Here is a 20864-nt window from a genome sequence, read left to right as displayed (position 1 = left end):
TTATTATTATTATTTTTTTCCTCATCAGAGGATATTTTTTCTATTGCTTTTCAGAGAGAATGGAAGGGAAAGAGCGGGAGATCGGCCAGTGATACATTGGTGTGAGAGAGACACATCAATTGGTTGCCTCCATCATGTCCTGGGACTGGGGTTGAGGACGGAGCCTGCAACCCAGGTATGTGCCTTGGCTGGAATAGAACTGGGAGGGACCCTTCAGTCCGAGGGCCAGTGTTCTAACCACTGAGCTAAACCAGCCAGGGTGGGAGATGTTTTATTTTATATGTATAATTTGTAAACATATTACCAGGTATTTTTTTGTTTGTTTGTTTTTTTAAAATTAGCCCTTAGGCTGAAGAAGGTGTTCTCCACAGCCTTTGATTTGTATTAAGATACTAAAAAGAAATGTGTTAATGGAAGTTGGGCCCAAGCCATTCTTGTCAGACTGATGGTTCTTAATCTTGTCTGTGCATTAGAATCTGGGGAGCTTTTAAGACATAGTAAGCCAATTTCCCATCCTGGACCAATTAATCAGAAAAGGCTGGGCATAGCTATTTTTAAAACGCTGCCCAGATGATTTTAATGTGCAGTCAGGGCTGAGAACCACTGACCTAGGCACCGTTTTGAATTTACAAGAGCTATTCTTTCACCTGGGCGCCCAGGATGATTCCTGTGAAGAAGCAGCAAGCTGTTAAAGTGCTTCTTGAAAGATAATTGCTAAGAGTAAAAGCTTCATTTCAGGCTTAGTGCAGAGCATTTTAGAAAAAGCTGCTGTTTTGGCAAATCAGTTTTAGATTGTTAGAAATACCTTAAAGTAATCTTTATGAAATCCTGAACCTCTGAATTTATCACAATATTATTCATGCAGATTGGTGGGGCCAGTGTGATTTGAAGTGAAATGTGTGGGTTTTGTTTTTAGGCTTTAAATTGCAGTAATCTGGTGAAACTGTTGACACTGTTACTGTGACCCATAAGTACTTCTCATTCAGACACCTGCAGATCAAAATTTCTGAGGAAGGAAGAGCTAAAGGGCTTGAGAGGATGGGGAGTGGATACCAAATCAGAATCTAAAGTCAGGCTCACTGCATTCAGTAATTCTTTGTTGGGGTGACAGGATCCTCAAATGATAAAGGTGTTCTATTTAGCACCAGTGAACAAGCCCACCAACTTAAAAAAATAAAAATAAACAAAAAACCCAAACTGTCTTCAGGGAAGATTTTAAAATAAAAACGCACTACACATTTATTCTTTCTATTTTTAAATGCTTTGTTCATTTCTTTCCAACCCAGAAATTTCCTGCTTTATCTGAGATCCCTGCTAAGCTTCTTTCAGACTTTTTTTTTTTTTTAAAGCCAGGTTGAATATATTTGAAAAGGAAAATACAATGAGAGACCAAGGCATTTACAGAGGATCATTTTAGGAGCTAGATGAGATTAATACCCTAAACCAAATCCCGTCTGTGCTGGTTGTGTCTGGTGATATACTAGCATTATATTTTGGAATGAATAATTATTAGTTAAAAGACTGGACTAATGAGTAAAATGGCAGATCTCTAGTGATTGGGGAAAAAAATCTTTGTTATCTCAGCTTCTAGAATTGAAGGAATGTTAGTAGTTCTTGAGATTCTTTAGAGACTTTCAGTCTTTCAGAAAACCCAAAACTTAAACTTTAACCCATCAGAAGACTAAAATATTAATTTTTTTTTCTTTTTTGAATATTGTCAACTAAGTCCTGGTTCTCTCATCTAATTATGGTTTCTGATTGGTAGTTAAGTGTATAATTAAAAACTGGAATTCAATAAATGCAGTTGCAGAGTATTTCAAGATGAGAGATCTATGGGGGAACAAAATAGATGTCCTTATTGATGAGGATAGATTGGGAAGCATTGCTTTAGAGAGTGAAAAGTTGGGGCTAGTTCCAATTTTTTAGGCAAAGTAGCAGGGGAGGTGCTCCCACTAGGAATGTTTCCATTATATTCCCAAGGCTTTAGAGGAGGGTGAAAAGTTCCGGCTTTTACAATATTTTAGGCAAAGTAGCAGGGAGAGCTTCTCTATAATATTTCTATTGTATGGGGTGTTCCCAAAAATGTGTACATACACTTTGAATAATTATAAAGGCAGTGTTTATTTTAAAATACACTTTATTTTCAAAATTGAGCTATCAGTTGTTAAAGTGTGTATACATTTTTCGGGGGACACCATGTATTCCCAATGGGAATAAATTTATGTTAAAAGAGCTGTTAATGGTAGTGTGCCAAGAATAGCCAACATCCAACTCTAGGACTACAGAATGATACAGGATAAATGAAAAAACCAGTAGTGATTTTTTTTGGTCTGTAGTTTAAACTCACTTTGTGTCCTAATATGTAAATGTTATATATCTGTGTAAGCCACATTGCCTGTAATAGTTTCCAGGGTACTTGAGAAATAAGTTCTCTATGTTTTTCATTGACTTCTAGGTAGTTCCTTTCCCCAGGGCTCAGCAACAAGTAGCCTCTTGCACCCTTTCTGGTGCTGACATCTAAGATATAAATTGTAAGTAAAAGTTTGTAAACTATTACTATCACTTTGGCAGTGCTTAATGAACAGATGGGTAAGGAAATGGAAACTTCTGAAAAGTTGTTTGTTGAAAAGATGGTAGAATATGCTAAAGAATTTTTATCTACTAAAAATTTTGTAAAGGACTAGTCTTACATTTTCTTGTGGCCGCCTGCTCTCTTTCTCTCCCAGCACTTAAAACTGTGTCATACCAGTGGTACTCAAATTATGGTGCCCAGACCAGCAGCATCTGCATCACTTCATACTTGAGAAAAAGCAAATTCTTGGGCCTCATTACAGACCTACCAAATCCGAAACTCAGGGGTGAGATGCCTACAATTTGTGTTTTAACAAGCCCTCCAAATGATTTTGATACCCATTAAAGTTTGAGAACCATTGCTTTATATTGTAGTTGTCAACATTGTTCCCTCATGATGGACCACGGCCACTACGGTTCTTAACATAGGCCTCAAGCATTGTAGATACTTACTTGATTTGAGAGCACGGGTATATTTTGTCAGCAGCAGCAGCAGCAGCTGTAAGACATCATCTAACTTGTAAGAGAATACATGGGAAGTTAGCGTCTAAAATATTTGAGGGTTTTTCCCGTTTTTTTTTTGGTTTGTTTTTGTTTTAAATTCTCATTGGACGATATTTTTTCCATTGATATTTCAGAGAGAGTGGAAAGGAGTGGGGGATGAGGGGGAGAGAGAGGGAGATACATCGATTGGTTGCCTCCCGTACGTGCCCCCACTGGGGGGTGGGGGATCGAACCTGCAACCCAGGTACGTGCCCTTGACTGGAAATTGAACCTGAGACCCTTTGGTGTGCAGGCCAAGCGCTAATCACTGAGCCATGCTGGCCTGGGCCCCTGTTTTATACCACAGCTGCTTGGAAAACCTTCACGAAAAGGGCTATAAAGTATGGACCAACAACAGCATAAAGAAGTGGAACTGATGGGATATGTGAGAAAGAATAAGTCATATTTAAGATGGGCATAACTGATTTCTACAGAATCAAGAAGGTAGATTTGGAGCCATGTTACAAACTCACTTGTCATAAAAATTATATCCTTTAAGCATGGAAGGTTTGTACAGAGAATTGATTGAAGAAAGGTGATCTGATGGACATATCGTAGATGACTTGGAGGTAGGAAAAGAAAAATTGGAGGATAGAACCTCATTAAGGAATAGCGTTATAGCCCTCACATTGGCTGTATTTCCCCTACTAAGGGAAATAGGCAAATAAGCCTTCTACCCTTGTGGTTGACAAATGAGGATATGAAAGGAAGGAAAAATAAAAAACCAAATGAAGCTTGTCATACGAAAAATATTTTTATTTAATAAATAACACGTTAGGATGGCAATAATAACAAGAGTTGGTACCTAAATATGTGACAATTAAGATTTCTCCAAAATTAATTTATTTACTTATTTGAAAGGAAGGGAAAGAGAGAAACATCGATTTGTTGTTCCACTTATTTATGCATTCATTGATTGCTTCTTATATGTGCCCTGACCAGAGATCGAACATGCAACCTTGACATGTCTGGATGATACTCTAACCAACTGAGCTACCCGGCCAGGGCCAAGATTTCTCCAAAGTTTTAAAAAAGACTTAAAAAGTTTTCTGTCTTTTTATTTTTTATTTATTTATTTATTTTTAAAATATGTCTTTATTGATTTCAGAGAGAGGAAGGGAGAGGGGGAGAGAGAGATAGAAACTATTAATGATGAGAGAGTCATTGATCTGCTGCCTCCTGCACGCCCCCAACTGGGGATTGAGCCCGCAACCCGGGCATGTGCCCTCACTGGGAATCAAACCCCGATCGCCTGGATCCTAGGTCGATGCTTAACCGCTGAGCCATGCCCGGCCAGGCTGTCTTTTTATTTTTTAAATCCTCACTTTCGATCTTGCTTAGAGAGAGGAAGTGGGGGGAAGAGAAAGAGGAGAGAGAGAAAGAAACATCGATGTGAAAGAGAAACATCAATTGGTTGCCTTCCGTACATGCCCAGACCAGATCAAACCCAGGTATGTGCCCTGACTGGGAATTGAAATAGCAACCTTTTGGTGCACAGGATGATGCTCAACCAACTGAGCCACACCAGCCAGGCTGTCTGTTGTCTTTTTAATCTACAACTTCTCTATCAGTTTTTCTGACCTATGGGTAGAAAGAGTACACTGAGGTAGTGTCATTTTGATAGCAAGTATTTTTATAGAAGACCTAAGCTCGATGTGTGTGAGTAGCATTTCAGATAGAGTTCTAGACAGCTCTTTCTCCCAAGTCTGATTTAAAGCTACCTGGACTTTCCCTGCATTCTACTGTGTGTGGAGGAGGACTTAGAATAGAAAATATGGGTTTTAAAAAAAATCAATCCTCAAGAATACTTTAAAAAAAAAAAATCTTTATTGATTCAGAGAGAGGAAAGGAGAGGGAGAGAGAGAGAAACATAAATGATGAGAGTCATTGATCCACTGCCTCCTGCATGCCCCCGACTGGGGATTGATACCCCAACCGAGAATGTTCCCTGACCGGGAATCGAACTGCAATCTCCTGGATCCTAGGTCAATGCTCAACCGCTGAGCCACGCCTCTCCGGGCTCCTCTAACTCTTGAGGTGCCCTTCAAGCTTGTTTGGGAACCCTCACTTGATTCATGTATAGTACACAAATTTTCCCCTTCATCATTTTAAGAATTGTTTTTTTCATATCTTGAAAATCTTAAATCAGAATTGAGAACCTTATGAAATGAAGTCCTTGATGGATTAAAGTCTTAAGTGGAGCCTTAGAAGAAGGAATGGAAGTACTCAGAGCCCAAGAATACAGTTTTTGTAAAATTTGTAATTGAAGCTGAGGCATCTGCCATGTCTATGACTTAGTGGCCATCTCACTTCGAGTGTCCAACTTAAAATTTCCTATTCCAATAACTTTTATAAGATGATTTATCTTACCTTTCACAAATCAGCATTTTGGGAGCAATTGTCTTAACAAATGAAGGAGAATGATATGTTATCTAGAAAGAAGAAAGGAGAAAGAAATAACACATGTACTGTGAGTTTTTATACCTTTGCATAGAAGGCTATCTGGAAGCAGAAATTTGAGTCTCCCTTCCATAATTGTTATTGGGAAGTAGCTGATCTGCCAAGGACTATAGTCCCACTTTATTTACATTCAAGTGTATGGTCATGTGACTAGTTTTTGCCAATGGAATGTGAGTGAAGTATTCTCTGGTTAAGAGGCAGCTGCACCTTCTCCAGTCTCTTTTTGTGGCAGTTTGTGAAGTCAAGTGTGGAAGGTGACAGTCACGAGATGAAAAGAGTCTGTGTTCTCAAATTACTACCCCACTGAATATTTGCACTGGGATTGTATACAGGGAAACTTTTGTTGTATTAAACCGTGATATTAACACAGTTTGGACTTTATCTGTTAAAGGAGCTTGCATTGCTCTAACACACACACACATCTTAATTTAATATTAATCTACCTTATGAAATAGATATTTTTCCTTTTATAGATGAGGAAGATGTGTTTGAGAAGTAACTTCCCTTTAGGCCAGAGCAGATCTGACTGAAAAACTAATGAGTTCTCCATGATAACATGTTGAGTCTTTGAGAAAGGAAATTAGTTGAGATAGAATAAATCCCAACCTTTCAGATTATAAATTTTAGTTTACACCAGTAGTTTTTTCTGTGGAAGTGACAAGGTATTGGTAAGATAAGAAGACTCTTAAAAAAAATTTTTTTTTTACTTTTAAAATTTTAAAAATTTATCTTTATTGTTGAAAGTATTACAGGTGTCCCATTCCCCCCTCCCCCAATTGACCCCCTCCACCTCGCTCCCCCCCAGGACTTCACCCCATTATTGACTGTGTCCATGGGTTATACATATATGCATATTACTACTTTGGTTAAACTCTTCCCACCCTCCACCCCCCTTCCCTCTTTCCTCTGAAATATGATCATCTGTTGCATGTGTCAATGTCTCTGGGTCTATTTAGTTTGTCAGATTGTTTTGTTTATTAGCTTCTTAAAGAAGACCCTTCAACTTTTCCTGTAGTGTTGGTCTGGTGGTGATGAACTCCTTTAGCTTTTTCTTATCTGTGAAGCTCTTTATCTGACCTTCAATTCTAAATGATAGCTTTGCTGGATAGAGCAATCTTGGTTGTAGTTCCATGTTTTTCATCACTTTGAATATTTCTTGCCACTCCCTTCAGGCCGGCAAAGTTTCTGTTGAGAAATCAGCTGACAGATGTTGTGCTCCCTTGTAGGTAACTAATTGCTTTTCTCTTGCAGCTTTTAAGATTCTCTCTTTGTCTTTAACCTCTGGCATTTTAATGATGATGTGTCTTGCTGTGGGCCTCTTTGGGTTCCTCTTGTTTGGGACCCTCTGTGCTTCCTGGACTTGTAAGTCTGCTTCTTTCCCCAGGTAGGGGAAGTTTTCTGTCATTTTTTCAAATAGGTTTTCAATTCCTTGGTCTCTTTCTTCTCCTTTTAGCACCCCAATAATACTAATGTTGGGCCTCTTGAAGTTGTCCCGGAGGCTCCTTATACTATTTTCATATTTCTGGATTCTTTTTTCTTTTTGCTCTTCTGGTTGGGTGTTTTTTTTCCCCTCATGTTCTAGATTGCTGATTTGATTATCAGTGTCCTCTACTCTATTGTTGATTCCCTGTAAATTATTTTTCATTTCAGTTCGTGTAGCCTTCATTTCAAATTGGTACTTTATTATGTCATTGATTTTCTCAGTTGTTTTCATAGTACTCTTACTAATATGGTTGAGCATCCTTATAAACAAAATTCTGAACTCTGTATCTGTTAGCTTGCTTGGCTCTATTTCATTTAGTTCCTCTTCTAGAGATTTCTTTTGTTCTTTCCTTTGTGACATGTTTCTTTGTCTCCACATTTTGGCTGCTTCCAGGTGTTTGTTTCTATGTATTAGGTAGAGCTGCTATGTGTCCTGGAATTTGTAGAGTGTCTTTGTGTAGTAGGTGTCCTGTAGGGTCCAGTGGCTCAGCCTCCCCAGTCACCTGAGCTGGGCCTTGTAGGTGCTCCCCTGTGTGGGCTGTGTGCACTGTCCTGTTGTAGTTGAGCCTTGGTTGCTGTTGGTGCTACTGGGAGGAATTGACCCTCAGACCAATCAGCTGTGAGGACCAGCTGCAACTACAGCCAAAGAGCTGCTGTGCTGGAGACACCCGTATGGAGCAGGATTTACTTCAGTGGGGCTTTTGTGTTCACCAAGTGTGCCCCTTGAGTGTGTCACTCATGGATATGGTAGGATTGTAATCCAGCGTGGTCGAGTCTGACCACCAGGTGCACTGTCTCTGGGGCCACTCGGGAGATGCAAAGTCAGCCTGTGCCAGTGCCTCTCCCAGGGCCAACCAGCATGAGCTACAGAGCAAACCGTAGTTGGCTGCTACTTGTGCTGTGCTTGGAAGTGTCCAGAAGAGGCCAAACTATGAACCAATGCAGGCTGCCAGTAGTGCCAGGCCTGGGGCCACTTATCAAGTCATATGGGGGGGGGGTGCTGCTGCTTGTTTGAGAGATTTTAGGAAAGCCCTAAGCATGAGGCTGGAGAGGCCACTTGCACAGAAAAGCCCCTGGAAATGGCCTGGATGAGCTGCAGGTGGGGAGGGGCGGGGCCTCCGGGAATCACGGGGGCGGAGTGAAAGATGTGAGTCAGGTGCTAGCAATTCAAGCATGGCGCCTGCCTGCCGGCTGTGTTTGGTAAGGACTCACCAAAGGAGCAATGGCCTCTGCCAGCCCTTCTGCCTGGGAGAAAGCTGCCCCTCCACCTCTCGCCCCAATGTCAGGCAGGTTAGCTCCTCCCCATGTGTCCCAGGTCCTTTCAGGCTGCTGCCCAGCGCTGGGCTCAGAGGGAGCGCATCTGAGTCCGTGTGCGGGCCCTTTAAGAGGAAAGGCTGGGACTCCTGCAGCCTTCACCACCCTCAGTCATAGTCCCTGTTGGTTTTCACAGCCCAAAGTTGTGGGGATTTCTCTTCCTGGCCCTGGAGCCCTGGGCTGGGGGCCTGCTGTGGGGCTGGGACCCCTCACTCCTCCTGGAAACCTCCACCACCGAGGTATCCCTTCCGGGCTTAAACCGTGGCACTGGGGGTGGCAGTGTCTCCGGGATTCAGCCCTGACCCGCCTGCGTCTCCGCCCCTCCTACTGGTCTCAGTGCTTTTTCAGTTCCCTAGTTGTAGGGCTTCTGTTCAGCTAGATTTCAGGAGGCTCTGAGTGATGGTTGTTCTGTATTTTAGTTGTAATGTTGATGTGGTTGTGGGAGGCGGTGGGTACAGCTGTTACCTATGCCACCATCTTGTTTCCTCCCAACAGATAAGAAAACTCTTGTTGTAAGTGAATTTAGATTTTAATTAGACTCCTTTTTACTGGGTTTCCTCTCCAGAGACAGATGAAATTTTCAGTTTTACTATTTCGATTGTTTTGGTGAAGGGTTTTGTGGGAGGAGTAGTAAGGCAATTACTCAAGGTTTCAATACTTATTATCTATGAAGGCCTTATGGTCTAAGCCTTCATTTATGACTGTTCACTCTTCCACCCTTGCTCACCTATGTTCCAGATGTCAGGGTCAGAAATCTGATTGACAGCATTAGAAAGTTTTTCATTTGGTTCCAAACTCAAGAGAAATACCTTTGGAAGATTAAATGGGTCTGAAATAAAGCAGACCAGAAGTTACAGAAGCAGAGTAGAATCTTCCTTTAGTGTGTATGTGTGTTTTTTTAATCCTCACCCAAGGATATTTTTTCCATTGATTTTTAGAGAGAAAGAGAGAGAAACATTGATGTGAGAGAGTCACATCGATTGGTTGCCTCCCGCACTTGTCCAGACCTGGGGCAGGGATTGAACCTGCAACCGAGGTACATGCCCTTGACCAGGAATTGAACCTGTGATCCTTTGGTTCACAGGCCAATGCTCTAACCAATGAGCCAAACTGGCCAGGGCTTCCTTTTGTGTTTTATTATTCTCATTTGGCTAAGACTTCCTTAGCTATGAAATATGGAGGGTGGGGAGCAGTAGAACTTGATGCCACTTATCTGCCCCCAAAACAAAAAACTTACCTTCAACATTGGCAATTTTATTGACACAGTTAGCTTCATGTTCCTTGAGCCTTTTGATTAAGACAGCATGACAAGCATTATATTTGCAGTTAGCCATCTCTTTAGGTATCTTTGGATTTTTCTAAAAGGCAAAATTTCTTGTTAAATGACTATCAGGTTTTGCCTGTATTCCACCCTCCATTCCTTTCTGGAAATGCCAAAGACATACCATGTTCCAACATTAAGAACTGCTAGGTGGTATGTATAGTCAGAAGCTTGTTCTTTTTTTTAAGGTCTTTAATCATTTGTAATTCGAGTTTATTTTTCTCCCTCCAGTGACTTAACAGTCCTTATGAGGAAAACTTACCTTTCTATGTGAGGCTAGGTGGTATTGTAACTTGCTGGCTTGTAGCCTGTGGTTTGGGTCATAAGGACATATTTCTAAGGCTTCTGGTTCCATGAGGCCTAAATAGCAGGGACCATGGATTGGCAAAGAAAATATTGACATTTGAGATCAGATGGTCTTGACATAGGCCCATTTTCTGTTCTCGAAAGAAGAGTGGTATGAAAGATATGGGTATCTCAAGTCCTATCTATGAAACTTTTGGATAACAAAGTAATAGCCTAGCCAGTTAGATAATAGGAGAAATTCACTGCTTATATGCCTTGGAAGACCAAAAACTAACATTTATACACATTTTTTAGTCTTAAAGTTTGTTTTAAGTAGAGAACTTTGCTCCCAAATAGAGTATTAAACAGGCAGGATTTCTGGGAATACTCACAGTATTGGGGTACAATGAAGTTTAACACTGTAAATTTGAGTGCTGAAGAAAGCAACCTGGGGCAGCTGGTTCCTTTACCTTTTCAGCATTGCCATCTTTCACTTCTTCAAATGTATCTAAAAACTAAGCTCTGTGCTAGATGAGAGTGCTACTTGTCAGATAGCTACTTTTGGGGAGAGAGGATTGGAAGAATGAACAATACCACGTTCAAGTTCAGGCTACTTTATAATTATCTGAGAATACCAGTCTGAAGTCTAAAGTTGCAGGTATTAACACATGAAGACTCCCAGAAGTGAACTAAGAACATACCATCTCAAATATGCTGCATTTTACTGCCTAGAGGAGGCCTACTTTCCCTTATCGCTAGCTCTGTTTAGCTATCCTAGCAGAGATTCACTTCAAGGACTCCCAAGTTTCCAGGCAACAGCTATAGCTGAGATTTCTGCAAAGCAGGGACAGCATAGTCTGATAAGGGGGGAAAAAAGATCAAGGCAGACTGGCATAAACAGCAAGGATAGAAAAGTGCATAGAATGGCCCATTTCAATTCTGCTTTGTATCATGCCTCAGGCATAGACAAAGGGCACAGAACTAGACTGTTAAATGTCAGTTTTCCTGAGGGCATTTAGGTGATTAAATCCAGGGATTCAGATTCAGGTATCTTTCAGGAGTGCAAATGAGGGTGGTTCTTTAAAGCTTACACTGCATATTAATGATTATATTAGAGCCATGAACACTTATGAAGTGAATTGGATCTCTGGAAAATAAAGGCTACAGCAGAAGCTTCTGGCCAAGATGGGAGAGTAGGTCAATGTGGTACGTGAAGCGTCCCACGAACACATCAAAATTGCAGCTAAACTACAGAACAACCATCATTCAGAACTGCCTGAATTCTAGCTGAATGGAAGTCCTACAACTAGGGATATAAAGAAGAAGCTACATCAAGACTGCTGGGAAGGATGGAGACCTGGAATGGGCTGATTCCACACCCAAGTGTGGTGGATAAAAATTGGGAGAGGTATCTTGGCTAAAGGGGTCCACCCTGAGGAGTGAGGGGTCCCAGCCCCACACCAGGTCCCCCAGCTCAGGGCTCTAGTGCCAGGAAGAGAAGTCCCCATAACTTCTGGCTGTAAAACTTAGCAGGGATTGTGGCTGAATGAGATAGAGGGCAGCTGGACTCCCAGGTGTTCCTCCTAAAGTGCCTGCACGTGGACTTAGTCGGACTTTCTTGCTCTGAGCTACAGTGCTGGGGCAGCAGCTCAAAAGGCACCAGGGACATATGGGAGGAACTGAATTGTCTGGCTTCAGGGCAAGAGCTGGAAGGGCAGCTTTCTCCCAGACAAGTGCTGGCAGAGGCCAGTGTTCCTTTTTTGAGCCCTCCCCACACAGAGCCAGAAGGCTGGCACCATATTTGAGCCTCTGATCAACCTGGGTAACACCATTAGTTCCACCCCTGGTGATTCCCTGACATTCTACCCCACCCAAGCTGTTTCCAGTAGCTTTCCCATACCAATGGCCTGTCTTGGCTCATGCTTCAGACTTTCCTAAAAATCTCTCAAACAAGCAGCACCTGGCCTTGGCATGCCCCATACCTCGTGCTAAGTGGCCTCAGGCCCAGTACTAATGGCAGCCAGCCTTGGTCTGCAGCTTGCTTCACCTAGGCACCTCCAAGTCCAGCACCAATAGCAGCCATCTGCAGATCACTTTGTAGTGCATGCCTGCTGACCCTGGGCAGAACACAGGTGGTAGCTGACCTTGGCCTGCACCTCTCTGGAGGCCCCAGAGCCAGCACACCTGCTGGACAGTTTCAGACCACAGCGAAGCACTACCCAAATACCTCCAACAAGTGACACACTCAAGGGGCAGATTCAGCAAGCGCCAGAGCCCTGCTGAAATAAGTCCTGAAGTGTGCCCCTGAACAGCTGTTATACCCAGTTTTCACGAGATTAATTCACACAGAGACCAAATTGAGCATTTGGAATTTATTTCACCGACAGCTATGAGTGGGCTCATGCCCTAAACAGACTCGTAGCCCTGAACAGTCTTCAAAGGGAGAATATAAAGGCAAAACTGCATCCTGGTTGGCATGGAGAGGGGTGGGAACCTAGTGAAGCAATGTACGGAAGCTGAAACAAGCATTGTTTAACCGTTAAGTTTGGCTATTTCCTGGCACTAGCTTGTAACTGTTTGTTCAGGGTTATAGAACAGGGTTGACATTAAAAATGAGGGTTACATGCTTCATGATTGAAAAATGAGGGTTACATGCTTCATAGCTTATCCTCCATGGTGGTTGCAATCAGTCCTTGCAGCTGAATAACTTAGGGTTAAATCCCTTCCATTGACATGCCAATAGCAATCAAGGCTCAACTACAACAGGAGGTTGTACACAGCCCATATGGTGGGGGAGAGTGTACCTGGAGTGCCCAGCTTGGGTGATCATGGGGGCTGTGCCACTGGGCCCTACAGAACACCTACTATATAAGGCCACTCTACCAAGCCTGGGAGATGTAACAGCTCTACCTAATATATAGAAACAAACACAGGGAGGCTGCTAAAATGAGGACACAAAGAAAGATGTCCCAAAATGAAAGAACAGAACAAAACTCCTGAAAAAAAGGTAAACAAAATCAAACACAATCTACTACATGCAGAGTTCAAAACACTATAAGAATGCTCAATGAACTTAGGGGAAGAGTAGATGAACTTAGTGAGAACTTCAACAAAGAGATAGGAAACATAAAAACGGAGATAGGAAAAAACACACCAGTCAAAAATGATGAATACATTAACTAAAATGAAGACTATGTTACATATTACAGGGAATCAACAGTAGAGTAGATGAAGCCAAGAATCAAACCAGCAATCTGGAATACAAGGAAGCTAAAGACACCCAATATTGTCCTCAGATAACCCCAAACCTTTATTTTAGTCAGCAGCCTAGAGAAGTATGCAGTTTGACCACACTGGTAAGGCTGGTCTTAATAAACAAAGAGTGTTTCAGAACAGGCAGTGAGAATTGGCAACTTCGAATCACTCACCTAATTATTAATAGTTGAATATAGAAGTAGGGAGGCCAAGATTATAATGGAGGCCATTTGTTTTAATACACTGTAGCCTTGGCAAGACCTTGATGTAACTTGACACTAGAGGATCTTCAGATCTACCTCATTCTTGAAGCATTTCTCTCAATAATCTAAAGGGAAGTATTACTTGAAGAGGAAAACAATTCTCAGTAAGGCAAAACAAGGCAAATAACTGAAGTTTGAGGAGATGGAAAGCACAGTACTTTTCAGTCAAATGATATGAATCAACTTTCTGTTCAGGCTACTTAATTTCTCCCACCATATGTTCTATGGTTTCTCAGAGGTTTGGAAGCTTTTGATGTTATAGTTAAGTCTTGGAAAAGTGGTTCTCAATCCTGAGTAGTCAAAGTGGCAGATCCTTTGGCCCCACTCCAGAACTTCTGGGTTAGAATCTTCACGAATGGGGTCTGGCCAACTGTGGCTTTAAAAGAGTTCCACAGGGGATTCTGATTTGTAGCTAGGGTTCCTAGGCCCTGCTCTGGGGTAATTATCCTTGGATGGGCTCCTTTCGTTTCTAGGAGGAACTGCCACATGATCTCTCCAATGCAGATTCTCTAAAGACTACCAGTTGGCATGATTAATCCCATTTTTAAACCTGGCCTTTTTCTTTATGGGGTGCTAAATGGAATTCTACAGAAAGTGACAAGCTCAGGCATACTCAGAAATTAAAATTTTACTTTATTGTTGGCATTCCTAATTTAATGTACAGGTCTTGAGCCAAATGTTTATATATACCATATCATTTAATCACTTCCACAGTTGTATGAGGGATTACCATCATTTTACAGGTTAGGAAACTGACTCAGTGGTATACCCTAAAGTTACAAAACTAGTACGTGTTTGAGTACCATTATTATTATTTGAAGTAATACATGTAAAGCACTTGAAATAGCTCGTTCATAGTAAATAGCTAGGTCATCACTTTACTTATGTAGTAACTTATTTAACACAATAGCCCCTTGAGACAGGAAATATTAGAATATCATCTCCATTTTACTGGCAGGGAAACTGGTTTGTAAAACTGAGCTGGTAAGTGAAAATTGGGATGTGAATTCAAGATATCTGGCTCCAGAACCTGGGCTCTTAGCTTCTAGTCATAAGGCTTAGCCCACTATTCAACTACATTTGAACACAAAATTCTGTCTGATGCCCAAATGTAGGCTTTTTTCATATACCAAGTACAGGCAAATAAGTGTTTCCAGGCTCCAGCAATCTTACAGTTCAGCTGGGTTGGCAGTATAATATGAAATGGACAAGTAAAGGTAGACCCAAATTTAGATGTAAAGTGTGTACTCTAGACCAAGTGTGCAGGAGTTCAGCCAAGCCTGGACTTGGGTCTATTTGAGCTAGATCCAGAAGATTGACTAGAATTTTGGTCAGCAAAGGGGAAAGCATACATAAGTGAGAAAGGCAGAAATGAACATAACAAATTCACAGTACAACGAGAACATAGTTCCCACTAGGTTGGGAAGTAAGTATTAGAATACAGCAGAAAATAAGATTATGTTGGTATGGAAAGTCTTCAACACAATTTTCAGGATTAGGATAAGAAATGCAAGTGAGAAAGATCCAGTAGAACTATACTAACTTGTAAGAAGGCTACTGTTACACTGCTGCTCAGCTTCCTAGATGTTGGTGTCTTATTGCCTGCTCCTTTTTCTCCCCCATAAAGGTGAAAGGCCAATAGAAATCCTACAAATCTCTTTAGTAGAACCTGGGTTTCTTTGATAACAGCAGGTGATTCAAACCTTCAGAGCTAATATTCCTAATGCCATGCCCATAGCTTTCCAGGGACACACCCAGTAAGTGAACTGGAAGGCAAATTCTGTTTTCCAAAAATGCAAAGTTTCCCTTGGAGAAGTTTGAAATTTCAGTGTTAAGCATTGCCATATTGTTTATTTAAAAAATACATTCTCTTGGGAGCAAACATATTAAGTTCCTTAAATAATAATGCTAATCAGCTCCCCTCTCCCTTGGTCCCAGGATATATTGGGACAATGTGATAGCCCTGGATATGGAAAGTGACAATGGTTGAAAAGTAGGGAAAAGTTTATTAGAAAGGAGGTAGATATGAAGACAACTCTTGTTTGATTTAGAATTTTCCAAAGGGCCTTCTGCCTCAAAAGACACTTGAAAGTGAGTTGGTTTTCTTGAATTAGGGAGTTGTAGCCTAGTTGGAATGGCAAGAATATTTTAGTGCTAAAGTTCACCCAGTCTTCTAAGATTTAAAGTCCATTATTAATTTCCCCTTATTAATCTCAGTCAATTTGGTTCTTCTTCATGGGGCCCATTTCCCAATTTAGTCTTTTTTTTTTTTTTTTTTTAAATATATCTTTATTGATTTCAGAGAGAGGAAAGGAGAGGGAGAGATAGAAACATCAATGATGAGAGAGTCATTGATCGGCTGCCTCAAGCCCGCAACCTGGGCATGTACCCTGACAGGGAATCGGACCCTGATTGCCTGGATCCTAGGTCGACACTCAACCGCTGAGCCATGCCCGGCTGGGCCCAATTTAGTCTTAATAATTTAACAAATAAATCAGCTTATTTATTGAGTGGCTATTATGTCCAGGAGGTGGTGTTCTAGATCAGCGTTTCTCAATACATGTCTGATGGGACATTTGTACCCAAACCTCCTAGGGTTCTTATAAATGCATATTTCTGGGCCCCACTGCAGACCTACCAATCCTGAATCTGTGGAGATAGGAATTGATCTCTGTTCCATAACTACCTTTAAGAACCATTGTATTAGAGCAGTGGTTCTCAAACTTGAGAGTGCATTGGGATCACCTGGAGGGCTTGTTAAAACAGTGCTGGACCCTACCCCAGAGTTTTAGATTCAGTGGGCCTGGGGTGGGGGGGGGGCTCAGAGTTTGCACATCTAATAAGTTTCCAGGTAATGCTTATGTGACCACATTTTGAGAATCACTGTACTAGAGCATTGTGGGGGATGTAAAGAAGTATTAGATACAATCCTTATCATTAAGGAACTTATGATGTAGTTGGGGGAGATAATACATACATTTATTTTTATTTATTTATTAAATATATCTTTATTGATTTCATAGAGAGGAAAGGAGAGGGATAGAGAGATAGAAACATCAATGATGAGTCATTGATCGGCTGCCTCCTGCACGCCCCCAACTGGGGATCGAGCCCGCCACCCGGATATGTGCCCTGACTGGGAATCGAACCCCGATCGCCTGGATCCTGGGTCGATGCTCAACCGCTGAGCCACCCCCAGCCAGGCAATACACATATTTAAAAATATAACAAGCCCTAGTTGGTTTGGCTCAGTGGTTAAAGTGTCGGCCAGTGGACCGAAGGGTCCCAGGTTTGATTCCAGCCAAGGTCACATACCTTGTTGCATGCTTGATCCCTGGCCCTGGTTGGGATGCATGCAGAGGCAACCAGTTGATGTGTTTCTCTCACGTCGATGTTTATTTCTCTCTCCCTTCCATTCTCTCTGAAAAGCAATGGAAAAAATATCCTTGGGTGAGGGGGGAAAAAAAAAATAACAAGAGCCCTGGCAGGTGTTGCTCAGTGGTTAGAGCATCAACCCATGCACTGAAGGGTCTTGGGTTCAATTCTTGGTCAAGGGCATGTACCTGGATTGCAGGTTCTATTCCCAGCTCCTGTTGGGGCATGTGCAGGAGGCAACCAATTGATGAGTCTCTTTGACATTGATGTTTCTCTCTCTTTCTCTCTCCCCCTCCCTCCCTTCCACTCTCTCTGAAAATCAGTGGAAAAAATATCCTCTGGTGAGGATTAACAGCAACAAAAAAGAGAAGTTGGGATTTAATCTGCGCCCTAAAGGATGGATGGGCCTAGGGTTCAGGTGAGAATAACAGAGGCATTCTTGATGGGCACATAAAAGAAGGAAAGTATAAAGTGTATGGGTGTGGAGTGGTCAATATTTCTTTGTCTGGTATAGAGAGCTTTATATAGGACACTAGTGGAGGGGTAAGGCGAAAAAGGTTGATGCCAGACTGTGAAGAGCCTTGAAAGCCTGTCTCTTTCCCCTGCCGCCACCCATTTCACGGTCTTAGCTGCGCAGCTAAAAAGAGGAAGTCTCCCCTGCTGAATGTGCAAGAGGAAGCACGAAAGGATTCTGAGGGCTTGTGAGCTGTACTGACTGCTTTTACCCATGAGCCAATTGTAGAGGCAACAGGAAGATCAGCACACCAACCGGGCTGGGTGCCTCCGCCCAGAGGGTGTCACCACCCAAGCTCAAAGTGTTTGGGGAGCTCAGGCGTTCCTATCCGGATGTTCTACTCTTTTGGTGGCCATCATGTCTTTGACCTCTGCCTACCAGCATAAATTGGCAGAAAAGCTCACTATCCTGAATGATCGAGGTCAGGGGGTTCTCATTCGTATGTATAACATCAAGAAGGTAAGCATGAGAAACTGGACTAGCACTAATTACTCTAGCAGTAGTAGGGCAGAGAACTCTGAGGCCAGCAGGTCCAGCGATTAGACTTTCTCCTCTTTCCCGCTGACTTAACTGGCCTTTAGTCATTTGGATTATATAGATGAAGCAGAAAGGGAGGCTTTTTTCAGGGCTTCCCCTTTCTAGGTATGGTTCTCACTGCAACCACGTCTGCTTTCTGCTGGAGATGGGGTAGGAGTGGGTTGGTAAATAATTGCGTTCTGAGTCACTTGGATAATAGTCTGGGGTCTAAAATTCTGAGTTGTATTGTTTATTGCTGATCCCCCACACTCTGAAGATATCCAAAGTTGGGCCTCAGCAAAAACACCTGTAGAAGTACTTCCCCAAAAGGAAAAAAAAAAGTGTGATATTAACATTAAAACAAAACGGGTAGGTCCTTTCTGAGGTACTTAGAGTCTGAGACAGCTAATGCTGTGGTTGTGTATTTGTGTGTTTAGGATAGGAACTGTGGAATCGAGAGAAACTGGTGGCAAGGGGAGTAAAGGGATAAAAGCGGGGTGGGATTGGGGAACTCCTGGAAGAGGAAACTGGACCTGGGGAGGGAACTTATGTGTATTTTTTAAATAAAGCAAACCACCAGGAACATGGTTTCTCTGTCCCCACATCTCCTTTAATAGCCCTTTGGGATGATTTACTTATATAGTGGACATAATTGTGACACTGAGTCTCCCACAAAGTCAAACTCTTGAGCAGCTGCTTTTCTCACTTCTTCCGGCTTCAGCTGAAGGGTGGAGAGAGCTTCCTCTTTGTGCTGGGGCCAAGCAGACATTAAACTTTACATGACAAGACAAGATGCCCGGGTTATTTAGCTCTTCTGATAGTTAGCTTAATGTCCGTGAACTTGTTCCTGACCTACTTTTATGCTTTTATAATGAATTCCCAGATTCCTTTTTCCTAAGAGGGTTTTGTGAGAATGAATGATGCAGCAAGAGGTATGTTTACGAGGGCCAGGAGAAAGGGTTGATATATATATATATATATATATATATATATATATATATATATATAGTATGGTTTATCTGTGCAGACTTGTTCGGACCCCAAATCCAAGCCACCTTTCTTACTGGAAAAGTCCATGGAATCATCTCTCAAGTATATCAACAAGAAATTTCCTAACATAGATGTCCGAAACAGCACGGTGAGAATGCTATCCCTCTTCTCTCCTTTCTCTGAAATGACTATGTTTGGATGACAGGAGATGTAATAGCCTTCTTTTAGTTTTCCTAGGCTCAATCACAGGGCTTCAAGTTATTGTAGTCTTGAGAATTCTGAAAAAGATAGACTTTTCCCAGGATAAGTATTGCCCCTTTCTCCATTGCAAGATTCACAAGAACACTTTGGTTTTTTTTGTAGAGGAAGACAGCTTTACTAACCCAGCAGGGTACATATATTTTATTGTTATTCCTGTTTCCCACTCAGTGTTTCCTTGCTAATTGTCTTAGAGTTATGCATCTGGTGGGATATCCCTTACTTCTCCCTTATGAAATGTGAGCACTAGATTTCTTATCATCTCACCTGTAGCATCTTCACATTCTGCTTCTTTTGACTTTGATAAACCTTTAGGGACCTTGAAATTTCCTTAGCACCCTACATCTGGTCAGAATCACATGCAACAATCCAACCTCCTAGGTAGAGAATCTCCTCTGTTTAAAGACCCTCAGAGAGTTGGAGATTTACCAACTTACTCTGGCAGTGTATTTCAGCTGTCTTCAAGAACATTTTAGGTATAACCCTTATTCTTCTTGGGTTACTTTGATCACTTGTCTTATTATTTTTTTTTAAATTTTGTTTTGTGTTTCTCTCAGCAACATTTAGGACCAGTACATCGGGAAAAAGCTGAGATTATTAGATTCCTCACCAACTACTACCAGTCATTTGTGGATGTCATGGAATTTCGGGTGAGCTCTCTTTAGCTCAGGCCCCAGTGTGGGTATTGTCCTTCTGAGGCTATTCATTCTTTATTAAATGTTCATTTATGTGCTTAATATAGTTTCTTTAAAAAATAAGATGTACTGCCCTGCCGGGCGTGGCTCAGCAGTTTAGCATCGACCTAGGACCCAGGAGATCGAGGTTCGATTCCCAGTCATGAGGGTTGTGCAGGAGGTGGCCGATCAATGATGACTCTCTCATCATTGATGTTTCTATCTCTCTCTCCCTCTCTCCCGTCCTCTCTCTGAAATCAATAAAGATATATTAAAAAAAAAAAAAGATCTAATATGGAAGGGTACCTAAGTTGTATTGTTAAATGAAAATGAGTTGCAGAATAGTGTATGATACAATTATATATTTTTAAATCTTCACCTGAGGATATTTTTTCCATTGCTTTTCAGAGAGAGTGGAAGGTAGAGAGAGAGAGAGAGAAACATTGATGAGAGAGACACATTGATTGGTTTCCTCCTGCACGTGGCCCGGTCAGGGCATGTGTGGGAGGCAACCAACTGATGTGTTTCATATCGATGTTTCTCTCTCTCCCTTCCACTCTCTGAAAAGTAATGGAAAAAATATCCTCAGGTAAGGATTAAAAAAAAATAAATTAACCCACCCCCCTAAAATAAATATACTTCTCTTGGATTTTCTAAATTTTAGTATTTTGCCATGTTTGCTTATCTTCATTCTTTTCTGGACCATTGAGTTAATTGCAGACATTATGACATTTCCCTCCCTAAATACTTTAGCATACAGCTGCTAAGAACAAGGTATTTTCTTACATAACCCCAAATACAATGATCATACTCAGGAAATGTAAAATTTATACAATATTATTAGTTAATATATAGGACATATCACATTTCTCTAATTATTTCATGGGTCATACATAGAATTTAGTTGCCATGCCTCTTTAGTTTTTTTTTTGATCCTCATCTGAGGATTAAAACATAAAAATATATTTTTCATTCTAGAGAGAGAAGAAGGGAGAGGGAGAGAGAGAGAGAAACATTGACGTGAGAGAGAAACATCAGTTGGT

General features: G+C 41.5%; 2 protein-coding genes across 2 annotated transcripts in view; one reads left to right on the top strand and one right to left on the bottom strand.

The window, feature by feature from the left end:
- Positions 1-635: 635 nt before the first annotated feature.
- GTSF1L (gametocyte specific factor 1 like) lies at positions 636-10046 on the bottom strand. Its single transcript, XM_016217988.2, has 3 exons — positions 9954-10046; positions 9608-9728; positions 636-667 (listed from the first exon to the last, which is right to left on the bottom strand). Exons 1-3 carry the CDS (start codon positions 10044-10046, stop codon positions 636-638), a joined length of 246 nt encoding a protein of 81 aa, XP_016073474.2.
- Positions 10047-17740: 7694 nt separating this feature from the next.
- The window catches only part of NCKAP1L (NCK associated protein 1 like), a 32116-nt gene continuing 28992 nt past the window's right edge, over positions 17741-20864 (top strand). Inside the window, exons 1-3 of the mRNA XM_016217989.2 lie at positions 17741-17842; positions 18927-19037; positions 19705-19797. Coding sequence (XP_016073475.2) covers positions 17741-17842; positions 18927-19037; positions 19705-19797 — 306 coding nt within the window. The remainder of the gene's footprint in view (positions 17843-18926; positions 19038-19704; positions 19798-20864) is intronic.

The sequence above is a fragment of the Miniopterus natalensis genome, chromosome 2 (genome assembly GCF_054644295.1).
Source record: "Miniopterus natalensis isolate mMinNat1 chromosome 2, mMinNat1.hap1, whole genome shotgun sequence".
NCBI lineage: Eukaryota > Metazoa > Chordata > Mammalia > Chiroptera > Miniopteridae > Miniopterus > Miniopterus natalensis.
This window is presented reverse-complemented; position numbering and strand designations above follow the sequence as displayed.

What these genes read in the sequence shown, in the direction of transcription:
- GTSF1L (XM_016217988.2), bottom strand. Translation starts at nt 10,046, where the DNA reads ATGGAACCAGAAGCCTTAGAAATATGTCCTTATGACCCAAACCACAGG. An exon ending in ACCTAGCCTCACATAGAAAG is followed by an intron (nt 9,729 to 9,953) that starts GTAAGTTTTCCT and finishes TTTGCCTTTTAG; the next exon opens with AAAAATCCAAAGATACCTAA. An exon ending in TAAAATTGCCAATGTTGAAG is followed by an intron (nt 668 to 9,607) that starts GTAAGTTTTTTG and finishes GCTTCTTCACAG; the next exon opens with GAATCATCCTGGGCGCCCAG.